At 40.0% G+C, this 17,159-nt stretch overlaps 2 protein-coding genes across 2 annotated transcripts in view; both read right to left on the bottom strand.

Annotated features, from left to right (window-relative positions):
* Positions 1-17,159, bottom strand: part of LOC113510332 (ubiquitin carboxyl-terminal hydrolase 32) — a 61,632-nt gene that overhangs the window by 29,126 nt on the left and 15,347 nt on the right. Inside the window, exons 5-8 of the mRNA XM_052895925.1 lie at positions 12,339-12,628; positions 10,388-10,574; positions 7,989-8,180; positions 7,230-7,531 (exon numbers count right to left, since the gene is read on the bottom strand). Coding sequence (XP_052751885.1) covers positions 7,230-7,531; positions 7,989-8,180; positions 10,388-10,574; positions 12,339-12,628 — 971 coding nt within the window. The remainder of the gene's footprint in view (positions 1-7,229; positions 7,532-7,988; positions 8,181-10,387; positions 10,575-12,338; positions 12,629-17,159) is intronic.
* On the bottom strand, positions 1,232-7,165 carry LOC128200932 (uncharacterized). Its single transcript, XM_052895923.1, has one exon. It carries the CDS (start codon positions 6,556-6,558, stop codon positions 1,234-1,236), a length of 5,325 nt encoding a protein of 1,774 aa, XP_052751883.1. The 5' UTR covers positions 6,559-7,165; the 3' UTR covers positions 1,232-1,233.

Raw genomic sequence — 17,159 nt, 5'->3', positions numbered from 1 at the left:
AAGTGTACTAATCCTTGAATGTATATATTTTTTTATACTTATTAACACCACTAACAAGATTACAATGCAGCATAAGTATATATTTTTAATATTACATATTGACGGGCAACCACTAAAACCCCCTAACTGACATTTATAAAATAGTTGTTTTTCATGTTACAAAGAGAAACAGTTGTTGCAGTTGGTTGTGGAGATGCAGGGCTGACCTGGCGTGGCTGGTCGAGCCATCGGCCGGCCGGAGGACCGTCGAGGCTATCCGTCCACTTCTTAAGAAGTGGATGGATAGGCGGCGAAGGCCGCTGACCTTCAGGATGACACAGATACTGTCCGGGCATGGGTGCTTTGGGCGATATCTGTGTCATATCGCGCGCAGGGAGCCGACGGAGGAGTGCCATGCCTGTGGAGCGGACCAGGACACGGCGGAGCATACGCTGGAGGAGTGCCCAGCGTATGCCGATGAGCGTCGTGACTTGTCCGCGGTAGTGGGGACCGATCTCTCGCTGCCCGCCGTAGTCCGGCGGATGGTGAGCAGTGAGAGATCGTGGGAAGCAATGCTCGTCTTCTGCGATGCCGTCATGTCGCAGAAGGAGGCGGCGGAAAGGGAGCGGGAGAGTGCCACTCTCGCACCGTCAATCCGCCGCAGACGAGTCAGACGCAGAAGAAGGGGCGTGCCCAGTTCCGCCCCTCCTCCTTCCCCACTGGGGCCGGGGTGATACCTGTGGGAAGGTATTGTCCCAATGGTCCTGGGGGATGTGCTTATATACCGGCGCATCCCCCGAGTGGTAGGGTGAGCACGCCATTCACCCTATCTTGAGAGAGGAGACCTGCTCTTACCATCAAGGGGCGGGTCGCTGCCGTCGGAGATGTGGTGAGTGCGAAAGCGAACCCATGTCTCCGACATATGGCACTATTTGGGCATGTGTGTGTTGGTTTGCCCTTGCCTTGGGTAGTTCGAATTTAAGTTTACTGGATTGGCAGTAAATAACGAATTGTTGTTGTAATTATGATTTTAATATTGAAACTATATAAATTTACAATATTTGGAATGTATATATATATATGAAAATGAAGAGGTAACGGTATATGAAAGGCAATTCAATTGTAACGAATGACGTGAATGTGGCTGCTGATTAATGGGTCGTCGCAATTTGCTTCACACTTCACGCTCCTTTCAGCAACCATAGATTATGCAGTAACATGGGCCCCGCCTTGGAAGCAGCAGGTTCCAAAAGATTAAATAGATGCTGCGGTATCAGCTTCTACGGGTAATGGACAGATCTTCGAAAAGGCTCTTCGTGTAGTTCCAGATGAAGTAAGAAGATCTGCTACTCTCGATATACCATCGGTCCCGGGATAAATACGTATTATCCTGCCTAACTTCCATTGCAGTGGAGGCAGGTTATCATCTTTAATGAGAACGAGTTTATTGAGTTCAACCTCGCTCTGGTTAGTCTTCCATTTAGATCTTGATTGTAATTCCGAGACGTATTCTTTTGCCCATCGTCTCCAAAAGTGCTGTCTCATCTGCTCAATCACGTCGTAGCGCAGCAAGCGGTGAGTTGGCTTGTCAGTTACGTCTCTAGTGGCCGGCGCTGTCAAAGGTCGGCCGATGAGGAAGTGAGCGGGAGTGAGGGCTTGAAGGTCATTGGGGTCTGTCGAGAGAGGAGTTAAAGGACGGGAGTTGAGGATGGCTTCAATTTGTGCCAATACCGTACTGAGTTCTTCAAACGTAAGATTAGAGTTTCCGACTACTCGACGAAGGTGGTGTTTACATAATTTCACTCCTAATTCCCAACAACCGCCGAAGTGAGGAGCGTATGGAGGAATGAAGCTGAATTTAATATTATTATTTGATGAAAAATCTTTAATTTCCTTACTCTTATCATAAATGGATGAATACAATTCTTTTTCAGCCCCAACAAAATTTCGACCGTTGTCAGACATGATTTCCGCAGGTTTACCCCGGCGAGATATAAATCGCTTTAATGCAAGGATATAATCATTAGTGGAAAGACTAGTGACTAGTTCTAAATGTATGGAACGTGTACACAAACAAGTAAATAAACAAATATATCCCTTACTAAGAGTAGCTCCTCTGGTCCGGCGATTCAATATCATCACCGGCCCAGCATAATCTACACCACTGCGCATAAATGGAAATCCAGGCTCTAGGCGTTCCGCAGGTAAATCACCCATTAACGGCTGAAAAGTTCTTCCCTTCATACGCGTGCACGTGACACAGTCATGTACTGTTTTCCTAGCCAGGTTTCGTCCTCCTAGAGGCCACCAGGATTCACGTATACAAGCTAATAAGAGTTGTGGTCCTCCATGTAGCAATTGTATATGTTCATATCTAAACAATAATATTGTTAATCGATGTTTACTACACAATAAGACTGGGTGTTTTTTATCATTATCGAAGTGGGGCGAGTTCCGTAACCTTCCTCCAACGCGGATTAATTTGTTTTCGTCCACGAAAATATTTAAACCAATCAATCTTTTTGCCTTTACTACTGATCGCTTAACTAAATCACTATACTCCTCAGAAAAGGATTGTGATTGCGCGAGCTGTGTCAGCATAATAACTGACGCATTTAATTCATTGGTAGATAAAGGACCAACAGTACGATGTAGCTTACTCACTCGAATATTATTTACAAAACGCAATACATATGCACCGGCGCGTCGTAATCGATTGAATGACGAGAATCTGTTAAAATCAACCAGTTCGTTGTTATAATTTAATTCATTACATACCATGCTAATATGTTGAGTCTTAACTTCGGGTAATTGAGTTTGATCTATAAAAATATTATTTGAATAAGTTAAATTACGGTCTCGCAAAAATAATGGCCCGTGCCACCATAATTCATTATGTTTAAGTTTATTTAATGTAAGGCCTCTCGACACGATATCAGCAGGGTTGCTCTTGCCGTCTATATGCAACCACACTGCATCACCCGTAAGTTCATTAATCTGTGATACACGGTTTTGAACAAATGTCTTCAAATTATAAGGTGACATTCTAAGCCAACCGATAACAATAGTGGAGTCGGTCCAGAAAATTATTCTTGTGAATGTTAATCTAAGTGAATTGATTATTTTATGATACAACCGCGCACCTAGTAATGCTCCGCACAACTCAAGTCGCGGGATAGTGCACACAGTTTTTACCGGTGCCACTTTGCTTTTCGCACATAACAATTTAATAGTTATAGGCAAATCACTGTCACTATTATAAGTACGTATGTACGCACAAGCGCCATATGCGTCTTGTGAGGCGTCGGTAAAAATGTGTAGTTCACAGGTTTGTTTATCTTCACTCATGACATAGCGAGGTATACGTAATTCGGGCAGATGTGATAACGTATTTAAAAATTGATTCCATTGACATTCTATGTCGATGGGAACCACATCGTCCCAATCGATTTTGAGCAACCATAATTTTTGTAACATTATCTTTGCAATAATTATAGTCGGAGATAAAAGTCCTAAAGGATCATATATTTGCGAAATGATTGACATAATAGTGCGTTTTGTGATGATAGGCTTATTTTCCAAACTCGTAGTAAAATGGAGTTCATCTTTGTCGACTTGCCAACCTAGTCCTAGTGTTTTATTTTGACAATATTCTCCAATTGCTAATTCTTTAGATGTTTTTATGTTTACGTCATGGTTGAATGTCCATTTTCGTAACGGAAAGCAACCTGATTTTAATACAGTCGAAACATTTTCGCATATATTAGACAAAATTACGGGATCATCATCACCAGTGATTAAATCATCGACAAAAAAGTCTTCGATGATGACCCTAGCAATAACATCATCAGTAGTTTCATATGCCAGTTGACGCAGGCAACGCATGCTCAGGTAGGGAGCCGAAGCCGTCCCGTACGTTACCGTATTTAATTGATATACAACTAATTCGTCCGTAGAATTTTCCCGCCACAATATAAGTTGCAGTGTACGCTGATCGTTTTGAATCAAAATTTGACGATACATTTTTTCCACGTCTGCGCACGCTACGTACTTATAACTACGAAAACGAAGTAAAATGGAGAAGATGTCGTTTTGTAATGGTGGCCCTATTCGCTGTATGTCGTTTAACGACTTATTTGTCGTAGTTGTGGCACTAGCATCAAACACTACACGTAATTTTGTAGTGATGCTATGTTCCCTAAACACCCCATGATGAGGAAGAAAATAACAGGGTTGAGTGTACTCTTTAATTGGAGTCATGTGATTTAAGTTAATGTATTCGCGCATAAAATTAACGTACATCTCTTTATATTTAGGTGACTTGTTTAACTTGCGCTCTAATGAAAGAAAACGTGACTTGGCTTTTTCATATGAATCACCAAGCGCGTCCGCCGATTCCTTTAATGGGATTCGAACTGCAAATCTGCCATTGCTGTCTCGTTTTGTCGTGTTTATAAAGGACTCCTCACACTGACGTTCGTCTTCAGTGAGAAGATTCTTCGATCCACTGACTTCTTCCAGTTCCCAGAACTTACGCAGTTGTATATCGAGTGAGGACATTTGAGCAAAATTACACTGAATTACTTTATTACTGTGCAAGTTATTATTAGGAATTAATAAAGGACCTGAAAGTAACCATCCCAACTTAGACTTCTGTAGGTATGGTCCGCTAGGTAATCGAAGTCGACCTTCGTCCAACAAGTCCCAAAATACGTCTGCACCTATCAGCAGGTCAATCGCTGACGGTGAATTAAAAGTAGGATCCGCGAGACAGATATCGTCTGGAATACTTAGTGTGGCACTGTCAATATGAGTGGACGGCAAGCTAGACGTGATGCATGGCAATATGAAACATTTTATTCGTGTATTATATTCGTTCGTTTTCGATCGCATATTAATATCGCATAATTTATTTGATTGTGAGACTGTATGTCCCACGCCAGATATGTGTATAGTGGACTGTATAATCGATACGTTTAAAAATTCGCATAGCTTTGATGATACAAAACAATTTTGACTACCACTGTCTAACAACGCTCGGGCTGTGTGATATTTGTTGTTATTATCCATTACCTCAACAAGAGCAGTGGACAATAACACTTGTGACAGTGATATGGAAGGTTCCTTGTCATTTGATGACTGAGCATGATTTATAAAGTTCATTGCGTGTGATACTACTGAGACCTGCCCTTTATCAGCTGACTGTGAATTATGCGCACTGGTCACTGGTGAAACAGGCGTAGACGCAATGTAGACACTTTCATTATGTAATAAACTATTATGTTTTTTCTGACATTGCTTGCACGGACCGAAATTACACTCTGAAACCGAATGTCCCGCACGTAAACAATTACAACATAATTTTTTCTCATTAATAAATTTAATTCTCTCTTGAACTGGTAAGTTAAGAAATTTAATACAAGCGTATAACGAATGCATATTACCGCACAACGCACACTGACGCATCGGCCTGTCGGATGTACTGTATTTACGCGTAGACACGAAACTATGCGATTGCTGAACTTGTGGATTGACATTTGTCTGCCGTCTACTAATATTATTATTATTATCGAATGACTTATTAGAATTAGACAAATGACTTTGTGGTTTGCGTGAATTGCTGTTATGAACCATGTCCAACATGTCGGCACGATTTCGTAAAAAATTTAATAAATCCTCTAATTTTATTTTACCCTTTTGCAAATTAGAAAATAAGGTACCTTTATGGTTTTCCCATTCTCGTTCTGTGGAGGTATCTAATTTAGACACCATTATATAAATGATTAATGTATCCCACGAGTCTGTCGGTTCGTCTAGTGATTTAAGAGCCTGAAGGTTACGTAACACAACATCGATTAACTTTCTAATTTGCATTGGTGACTCTTTATTAATAGACTGTGCAGTAAATAAAGATTTAACGTGATTGTGGATCAATAAACGGTTATTATGATACCTACTCTCTAATAATTCCCATGCGTGGGTATAATTAACAGCGGTGAATTCCAATGCACTAATAACTTCAAGTGCAGAACCCCTGAGCGAGGATTTCAAATAATGAAATTTTTGAATCGCATCTAAATCACTACGTTTGTGAATCATAGATAAATAAGAATGTTTGTACTCGAGCCAATGGTCGTAAGAACCGTCAAATACGGCTAGCCTGATCTCAGGCAGCTTAACTGAGACTGAATTATTACTAATGGACGCGTGTGAACATTTAGAACTCTCACTTTTGTCTGTGTCCACTTTAATAAAACACTTAGCAGCAGACATCATATCAAAATATAAATTTTCAAAGTATTCTCTGTATTCCAATTGTTTAGGTAATTCTGAACTGCTACATAATTGTTCGATTTGCTCTTGTATTTCATTAAAAGAATTGAATAAATTTAACACTGATTCTATACGCAATAGTAGTTCTGCTTGTTGTTTTTCAGACAAAGTAACATTACTTAATTTATTAAGGTACTTCTCAAATAAAGTTAATCGTCCCTTTAAAGTACCTCGCTGTTTTTTAAGCTCACTTAAACTAGACGAATTGTCTGATTCAGCTTCAGTAAAATAGTCCTCGTTACTCATTTTAGCGAATTATTAGAAGTTAGAAAATTACTTACGGTTTTTTACGAGCAGGTAGATATGTAGGTAGAACGAAAAATGAACAAATTTAATAAACTCGTATTAAAGCACAGTACGATAATAGCACAAATGAAAATAAAGATGGGAGAAAAAGGAACGACCAACCTGACAGGTATTTCAGCTGATCCAGGATACGCAGATGAGGCTCGAAGTTGACCATATATTTGGGCATGTGTGTGTTGGTTTGCCCTTGCCTTGGGTAGTTCGAATTTAAGTTTACTGGATTGGCAGTAAATAACGAATTGTTGTTGTAATTATGATTTTAATATTGAAACTATATAAATTTACAATATTTGGAATGTATATATATATATATGAAAATGAAGAGGTAACGGTATATGAAAGGCAATTCAATTGTAACGAATGACGTGAATGTGGCTGCTGATTAATGGGTCGTCGCAATTTGCTTCACACTTCACGCTCCTTTCAGCAACCATAGATTATGCAGTAACAGGCACCTCGAGGGTATATCGTCTGGTTTTTGGTGGGTACACCCCCACCTTACGGGGGGACTCCCACAGTACCCATAAACCTCCCACAAGGTGTATGGGTCTGCATAAAGCAGACGTTAAAAAAAAAAAAAAAAAAAAAAAAAAAAAAAAAAAAGGGCTGACCTGGCGCGGCAGCGGGTCGGGCGCGCCGTACCAGAGCGCGAGCGCGCGCCACAGCGCGTCGGGCAGCAGCTCGAAGTGGATGCCGCGCGCCAGCGGCACGTCGCGCCGCAGCAGCCCGCCCTCGCCCGTGAGCGAGCGCACGCGCGGCGCGGCGGCGGCCAGCAGGCGGCGGTTGCGCACGGGCCCCGGGTGCGGCGCGCGGCTGCGCACCACGCCGCTGCTCACGCCGCTGCTGCTGGCGCTGCCCAGCGACAGCGACTCCGCCTCGCCCGCGCCGCGCCACGCCAGCGAGCCCGTCGACTCTGCAACCGACGCTTGCCGACACAACCGCGCACCTTACCACCCGTTAACGGAACGGGACGCTTCATGCTATACTTTTACGCCCTTGAACCGCTTGCTTATTCCATCGGTGTACTTTCAAGTGATAAAAAACGATCCCCTATATAGTGAGAAGAGCCGATCTAAAAAAAATTTTTGGTCCTTCGAACCGGATACAACCCAGGCAACTTAAGACTTGATGTGTATAGTAACAGTGACCACTTAAAATATTGACTATATGCTTGTTTACCATTATCCAGTTCAATAAAAAAAAAAAAAAACATACAAACAATTTTTCATCATTTACACTTTGTATATATATTTTGTTAAATTTTATCCCTTGTCATTGTAAGTTATGATTGTACATAACAATAATATTTCTGACAATGAATATTTTTCTATTCTACTGTAACGAACGATTCAATCATTGGTGATGCTCACCAGTAGAGTTGCTGGTGAAGCTCTCGTCGCAGACGATAGCCTCGTCGATATGCCGCGGTGCAGCGCGGCAGCAGCCATCAGCAGCGGCTGCGGTATAGGCTAGCCAGCTACTCCACCACTCGGCGCCGACCAGGTACCAGAACTGCCCCACTGAGTAACCGCGGCACACCTCGCGCCGCAACCACCCCAGCACTGGAGCGACGCACATAGTTACCAGTCAATGCCTCAAATGTTCTTTTGTGGAGTAAATATGGGTTAGTTAGTAATGGGGTCTAAAACCCTCATTCCATAAAACCCCCTAAAGCCAACACACCCTATTGGAAGGAAAGGGATGTTAGTAATGGGATCAAATTGCCTCATTGTTAGCAATATACCTTATCAAGTCGACCTCCTCGCGGTTCTCCCTGGAAACCATCGCGATTGATTTATTACTGAATTCGTCACGATGGGCTAACTGACCTGCTTCATCTTCACTTATTATCTCTCACTAGTGCCCCGCCAGTGTATACCGTTCGCGCAGGCGGGGTAACCATTTCATTATCATCCATTAAAAAAAAATACCCTATCAGGTCGACGTCTCCATGGTTCTCCCTGGAAACCCACGTGGTTAATTCATGTCGAACTAGTCACGATGGGCCAACTGACCTGCTTTCATCCCCACCTAGTATACCTCATTGGTGCCCCACCACGGTATACCGATAGCGCAAGCGAGATTACAATTCGGTTTTACCCATAAAAAAGACATTTGACCTCCTACCAGATGTGTTTCTATCGAGATAAAAACTATCTCTCGAGTTACAGAAACTAATACATACATATTACTTGCTATTATATAAGAATAACATAAGTCAAAGAGTTATATCAATGATTCATATCAGGTATTTGAACAAAGCTAGATAGATTTACAGCGCGAGACGCAAACATATTTCTTTGTAAATTCCATTCCTGAGGACTCGGGTGTTATTCCTCTGTACCCAGTAAATTCACTGCCATATCCCACCCTTCAAACCGAAACACAGTCATGCAAACACAACTGCGTCACAGTAGAAACACGAATGGAACAGAGGTGTCCAAGCAAACGACTTTTGTAAAAAAATCTCCCTCTGGGTTGACTGGAAGAGATCTATTTAGAGCAGGGCTTTCCAAACTCATTTTGTTTACTGCCCACTTTGAGAATTATTTTTTAGCGTCTACATTTTTTCACCTACTTAAAAACCACTATTACTTCAAAATCAACAAATCACCCCCCCCCCCCCAAGCCTCTACACAATACCAACATTTTTTTCTGGATCTCTTACCGCCCCCCTTTAGGCCTGCAGTGCCCACAATGGGGCGTTATCGCCCACTTTGGGAAAGGCCGATTTAAAGATAACTTCACCTCTGCTTACATTCGTTTTTACTATTGTATGTTTAGTGCAATAAATAATATGTATTATGTAAAGAATGTGACAATGTGATACGATAACAAGGTCGTGTGGATGTGGCATCCTTACCTTACACAGTTTACAATGAGGTAATATTTTACTCATAACGCCCGCTTCACACTTGATAAGGCTTTGTTGACAATACAAGAATAGATTTTGCACTACAAAAACTGCCACAATTGTGACAGAATCCGTTTTTATTTTAAAAAGTAAACTAGTGTAATATTTATTTAGTTTACAAATTGTTTTTTCTAGATAAATGTACCGCCTTTTGATCTCTCTGTTTAGCGTAACGGTTGACTGGTAGAGAATGTCATCAGGTGTTAAGTCCGCCCTGTACACATATTTTTTAATGTGTCAATCAAAAGTATAAATAAATAAAATAAGACTGATCTGAAAGGATATACTTACATATTAGTCCTGAGAATGATTTTTTGTTGTTGAGAGAGAGAGAGAGAGAGAGAGAGAGAGAGAGAGAGAGAGAGAGAGAGAGAGAGAGAGAGAGAGAGAGAGAGAGAGAGAGAGAGAGAGAGAGAGAGAGAGAGAGAGAGAGAGAGAGAGAGAGAGAGAGAGAGAGAGAGAGAGAGAGAGAGAGAGAGAGAGAGAGAGAGAGAGATAGATAGAGAGAGAGAGAGAGAGAGAGAGAGAGAGAGAGAGAGAGAGAGAGAGAGAGAGAGAGAGAGAGAGAGAGAGAGAGAGAGAGAGAGAGAGAGAGAGAGAGAGAGAGAGAGAGAGAGAGAGAGAGAGAGAGAGAGAGAGAGAGAGAGAGAGAGAGAAGAGAGAGAGAGAGAGAGAGAGATAGAGAGAGAGAGAGAGAGAGAGAGAGAGAGATAGATAGATAGATAGAGAGAGAGAGAGAGAGAGAGAGAGAGAGAGAGAGATAGAGAAAAGAGATAATTGCCAATCCATAAACGAGAATCGGATAATGGAGTCTTACAATATATGTTTAATCGTGTGAAACCATATAGTACTGACCGATGTCCCTCTCCTGGTGCCTGCACTGCGGCCGCAGCCCGAGCACTATGTGGCACACCTCGAACAGCAGCTCGAGGAACGGGCTCACCAGCGCTTCCACGCTCTCCACGCTCCAGATTAGGAAGTCCTGCAGCGCCAGCGCCGTGTCGTTCGCGATCAACCCCTCGTCCTCTTTACACTCCTCGTCCTGCTAACGTTAACTAACTGTACCCCGCGGCTTCGCTCGTGATCATTTCGTTAAGACGAATTAGCCCTTTACCTTCTTCAAGAGGGGAAGGGGATAGTTAGTAATGTAATAAAAATGTCGCAATGCTAGCATTATACCCTAGCAGATCGACCTGCACGCGGTTCCCCCTGGAAACCAACGTGGTTTATTTATTGTTGAATTCGTCACGATGAACCAAGTGACTTGATTCCATCCTCACCTATCATCCCTCACTAGTGTCCTAGTGAATTGAAAATCTCCTTCTGTTTTAAAGTTTTTTTTTTTTTATACAACTTAAAATGGCAAAGAAGCTGACGGCCCACCTGACGGAAAGTGGTAACCGTCGCCTATAGACATGAGCAGTACCATGGACATAACAGAGTATACTGTTTCACCCATGATCCCCCCATGCGTTGCCATTCCTGAGGACTCAGGTGTTATTCCTCTGTACCCAGTAAATTCACGCCAAACAATTTCCAACAAAGTTGGTTGAAAATATAGGCTTGCGTGAGCAGTTTATTTCTATTTTATTAATAATGATAATAATATTGTATAATAGTAACAATGAATGATTAAAAATTAGTGTCCGACCCAACTTTCGGTTTCGGTTTCAGTTTCGGCTAATTTCGGCCTTAGTTTCGGTTTCGGCCAAAAATTTGCCGAAAATTTCGGCGGCGCCGAAACTTTGTGTGTGTGTTTGTGTTGTGTGTGTGTGTCTAACTGAAAGTTGTTTTTTTTAAGTTTACTTCCAAGAGTAGGTCATAATTTTAACATGTTTTTACATATAAATATGTATGATATAATTGTTACATACTTTAATTAGTGTTTATTATTACCTATCTGTGTTTTTGTGTAAAAAATACACTAGATTTCAGTATAGAAGAGAAATTTTAAATATGTTTATAGTAAGTTTCGGTTTCAGCCGAAACTGAGACTAAGGCCGAAAGTTCGGTTTCGGTTTCGGCTGTAAAACCTGTTTCGGTCGGACACTATTACAAATGTATTGTGACTTTTTAAATATTATAAGTATTTGCTAATAGATTCACTTAGCGCGATGACAGTTGGAATTTTGTATTTGGAGAAGTAATTCGTACGGTCGCGCCAAATATTTACTCAAATCATGCGACTACTAACCACAACAGAATAACTGCCTCCCATGTTTGAAATTGTTGCCAGTAGTTGCCACGTTTGGCTGACAGATTAGCAACCGCAGTTAGGTATGGGGAAGGGATTGTTAGTGATGCGGATTACCACTTCCATTGCTAACAATATACCAATGGTCCACCTGGAACCCATCGTGTTGAATTCCAAGTATATTCATCACGATGGGCTAACTGACCTGCTTTTTTCATTCTCACGTATCATCCCCTCACTGGTACCGTATACTGTTAGCGCATACGGGGTTACCATTCTATTATTATTAAAAAGAAACCCACAGTTAGGTTTTAAAGATGTTTTAAGAGGGACGCTGCTGCCCATGCCTCGCTCTTTCTTACTCACCTCTTACGACACCCACGGGAAAGGAAACTGGTTTATTCTATGCCGGGACCACACGGAAGGAAAGTATTATATTTCTTTTCTATTTAACTGTAATTATTGTGAAAAATATTACTAACTATAATATTCTAGGTTAAAAAATAGGTTTAATCTCCAAACAGCTCAATCCGATAGGATTCGAATATGCCTCGTTCAGCAATGTACCTTCCCAATTTTACATTTAAAAATATCTTTAAATAATAAACTGACCTCTTTAAAAACAATGATCTCCTCCCCCTCAGCACTAGGCCCGAGTTGGAACACCGGTTTCCTGCCATCCTTGGGGACGCTCACCAGCTTATCCCGCAGGTTGAGCAGTATCACCTCAGGATCGAACCCCTTCTCTGTGTCCGAGTCTTCCCCGTCGGACGGGGTCGACGCCCTCGAGCCCTGGTTCTTCAGGGACTCGTTGGCGACCGTGCACAGGATGCCCACCATGTCGATCAGCTCCTTCTTATTCAATACCCCGTCTCGGTCCAAATCGAATATTTTGAAGCAAACTATAATAGAAAATTTATCTTTTTTATGACACTTAGTATAGGAAAGAAGTTGATGGCTCACCATGTTTTTTATACCACTGAGGTGGCATACGGCCCACTTGATGGAAAGTGGTTACCGTAGCCTATGAACGCTTGCAGTACCAGGCGTATTTCGCCCGCGTTGCCGACCCTGAAGAAACCTCTTTACCCCCCTTTTGAAGAGTCCCATGCTGTAGTCTCTTGTAGTTCCTCGGCAGGGAGCTCATTCCATAATCTGAGTGTTCGTGGGAGAAAACATCTCTGAAACCGTGTTGTACGCGACCATTTAGGCTATAGGGTATGAGGGTAAACTCCCTGTCGATGACGAGTCGTATGAATTTACAGATAATGGGATTAACAGAATAAAAATTACAAAATATGGAGACAAAACATCTTAATCCTCACAACTGGCAACGTATAAGGAGTACCATGTCTGTCAAGCAAGAAAACAAAGAAACGAGTAGCAAACACGCTAACGGACTACCTGATAGAAAGTGGTAACCGTCACCTATAGACATGGACAGCACCATGGACATTACAAAATATGCTATGACGCCCATGGCACCCTTTATGTGTTGTTATTCCCGAGGACTGTGATGTTACACCTCCGCACCTTGTAATTTCACTGCTACATCTCTTCAAACCGAAACATAGTCATGCAAGAACAAATGCTTCACAGCAAAAACAAGAGTGAGATAGAAATTTGTTAGTTTTTCTGAAATTTAAATGTCACTGACTGTACTGAAGTCTATCTTGGTTCTATTATTACGAGGTACCCACTCTTACTTCTTAGTCTTTTTCTTCTTCTAGTCTTTACCAGAGGGAAATTTTGTATAAAAGTCGTTTGCTTGAGCAGCTGTCTCATTCGTGTTTCAATCATGAAGCAGTTGTGTTGGCATGGCTGTGTTTCGATTTGAAAGGTGGGATATTGTAGTGAATTTACAGGGCACAGAGAATAACACTTGAGTCCTCAAGAATGACAACGCATGGGGGTATCATGTGCGAAACAGTATACTCTGTTATGTCCGCGGTACTGCTCATGTCTATAGACGACTGTTACCATTTTACATCAGGTGGGCCGTCAGCTTGTTTGCCATTCTAAGTTGCATAAAAAAAAATCACAGGATACGAACACACAATTCTTTAGTCTTCAAGATTAGGTGTATTGTGTGGAATCAATGCTCATGTCAACTTGTTTGACATGCATTCCAACTCAGTTTTTTTTTTATCAATTACCGCCAATCATTATTTTAGAATAAAACAAATATTTAAAAGTGAAATATATATATGTGTATTTATTTAGATATCTAACGTTACACAACTCTGCGAGTTTACTCTTTCTATCTTATCAGGTTCTCGCCATTTTTTCTAAAGGAAAATTATAAACTTTAAACATACGATTTGGGTCAGTGACGGTGTAAAATGTAACTAAGGCGACACAGCTCACACTAGGCTGACGGAAATCATCAATACATATAATAATAAAATCGTAATTATAAATATAGCAAAAATTTCTTGATATTTTTCAAAACAAAAAAAAAAAAATTTTTATTAACATTACGATGTTAGGATAGTTAAAAGATCTTTGAAAAACGATCAATTATTACGTAACATTAATAATATTGATTGCTGTGTGCTTCTATGTATTAATGTGCTTCTATATGTATGTAATCAATCAATACATATAATAAATTCGTAACTGGTCGCTGTCTGTACATGGAAGATATGTAAGAAAAACTATTATGGGGTGGCTCTATGAATAACGCAATAGAACCTAAAACAATTATTTTAAGAATTTGTTGTCTGTTTGTCTGTACATTTGTGCACGCTAATCTCAGAAACGGTTTAACCGTTTTGAATGCAGTTTCCACTAATGCGTTACAGTTTGCTCTACTTAAAATTCAATATTTGTTTCATTTCAATTGGATCATAAATAAAAACGTTATATCAATCTAAAGGATCACATATAAAATGCTATAAAATAACCGATCAGTTGAATTGGCTGAAACTTTATGATGGTATTAGGTACGTAATTATCATTTAAGTATATTTTACAATATAAGACCGGATTCATGAAGAGTTCCAATGGAAATGATATACGGGGACTACATAGAAGCGGGCAACGCCGCGGGAAACGGCTAGTAATAAAATAAATATTTTAAAGTCGAATTGAATTGTAAATAAAAACTGTCTCTGGTTGTTGGGCTGATGTTCGCACTGAATCATTTTGATGCCATTCAATTATGTACTTTGGGAGTTTAGTAATAAAGTACAATAATACAGTCATGTAGTTTGGATGTTTAATCTATTATTTATAAGCTCATACTTAATTTACTTTGTACATTTCAAGTATTTCCGTTTAAAATTTCCAATCTATTGTTTAAACAACAAGTACATTTACCAGAGGGAGACTTTGTACAAAAGTCGTTTGCTTGGCCACCTCTGTCTCATTCGTGTTTCAACCGTGAAGCAGTTGTGTTTGTATGGCTGTGTTTCGGTTTGAAAGGTGGTATATGGCAGTGAATTTACAAGGTACAGAAGAATAACACACGAGTCTTTACGAATGACAACGCATGGGGGGTATCATGGGTAAAACAGTATACTCTGTTATGTCCATGGTATTGCTCATATCTATAGGCGACGATTACCACTTTCCATCAGGTAGGTCATCAGCTCGTTTGCCATTCTAAGTTACATAAAAAAAAATACATGTATTGTTTGCCCAATTTTTTTTTTAAGTAAAGGTAGGATGTTTCGTTCGATGGATGACTTCACGCAAACACTACTAAATCGATTTGAATGAAATTTGGTACACGAATAGTTTATATAACTAACTTTGAACATGTATACTGATGAATGATGATGAATGTATGAGACATGCGAGCAGAGCCGAGTGATACAACAAGTAATGATCGTCAATGGTCGTCAATAATCGTCACTTATCATCACATATCGTCAATGATCGTTAACGATCATAAATTTCGCGGCTCACTTCCAAAAGTGAAAGTGGCCAACCACAACAGAATATCAGTGTTTTGCTCTTTTTACGGCAAAGCAAAAAGCTGAGTTGTGGCCATTCTTTTCTACTGTGGCACACGCGTGAAGAAAAAAAAAATGTTACTAACTTTATGCATTCTGATTTAGTTTTTGATTTTTTTTTTATTTTTTGTAGGTACATTACAACTGCGTTTAACCCTCTATTAAAACTACCAGAGGGGGACTTTGTACAAAAGTCGTTGGCTTGGGTACCTCTGTCCCATTCGTGTTTTAACCGTAAAGCAGTTGTGTTTGCATGGCTGTGTTTCGGTTTGAACGGTGGAATAAAACAATGAATTTACAGGGTACACAGGAATAACACCTGAGTCCTCAGGAATGGCAACGCATGGGGGGTATCATGAGTGATACAGTATACTCTGTTATGTCCATGGTACTGCTCATGCCTATAGGTGACGGTTACCACTTTCCATCAGGTGGGCCGTCAGCTTATTTGCCATTTTAAGTAGCATAAAAAAAATTCAAAAATAAAAAAAAATACAAATCTACTCGCACTATCTTTACCATCAGACGGGCTGTATGCTTGTTTGCCACCTTTGTAGTATAAAAAAAAAACTATCTCAACTTTGCAAATACGTTGTAGATAATTCCCATTGTTATGCTTTAACGCCCACAATTCCACTCTTAACGTAATCAATTGTTAATGACGCTCAATGAAAAAACGTAACGGATGACGATGATGGCCGTTGAAAAAAAAAATCAGCGCGTACGAGTCGCATTCAAATACTTAGGGTTCCGTAGTAGATTATAAATTCACAACGTGACAAAAGCGACAAAATTAATACTGACTAGTAATCTAGTATTCTTATTTCAAAATAAATAAATAAATAAAACGAATAAATCGACACCAATGAATGGTGAAATGACTCCAAGGCATAATATTTGAATTAAGAACGCGTAATTGTGTGTTCTAAATTTAAATTCAAAAATTTATCTGTGAGAAATACTGGTGGTGATAAAATAGATAAATAATTCATTTACATTATTTGGAACATACAAATAATACACACATAAGCAGTAAAAAGAGATAAAATACTGAAAAACAAAAAAAGAGCAACAAAAAAAAAAAAAACAAAATATATAAAACAACAATTTCCTTCTTTCGTGCGTTATTGCTTTGCTCTCAAATGAGCAAAAATAATAATAATAAAAAAAAAGAAATATACAATTAAAATACATTGCGTGTGTCCATTACATTGGCTACCACTTAATATTTTATTTAAAAAAAAATAAATACATAGGTAAGTGTTATTATCTGTGATTCGAACTCACGACCTCAATAACTTCACCACGTAGGACGTCAAAATGTGTGACGAATGACACGTAGGTGCAACAAAGTGCGTAACATAAAATAATCCATCTCTTAGTCATCTTTGTTTGTTTAATACTCTACAGTGGTTTTGTGTAGCTCTTTATATGCATTTAAGGATATAGAAGTAAATATGAGAAATCACAAAAA

The sequence above is a fragment of the Galleria mellonella genome, unplaced genomic scaffold, assembly GCF_026898425.1.
Source record: "Galleria mellonella isolate WM207_F2 unplaced genomic scaffold, CSIRO_AGI_GalMel_v1 utg312, whole genome shotgun sequence".
NCBI classification, from domain to species: Eukaryota; Metazoa; Arthropoda; class Insecta; order Lepidoptera; family Pyralidae; genus Galleria; species Galleria mellonella.
Note: the sequence above shows the minus strand (reverse complement) of the source record. Positions and strands in the feature narration are given on the sequence as shown.

Coding starts and splice junctions, on each gene's coding strand:
- LOC128200932 (XM_052895923.1), bottom strand. CDS start 6,558: ATGAGTAACGAGGACTATTTTACTGAAGCTGAATCAGACAATTCGTCT.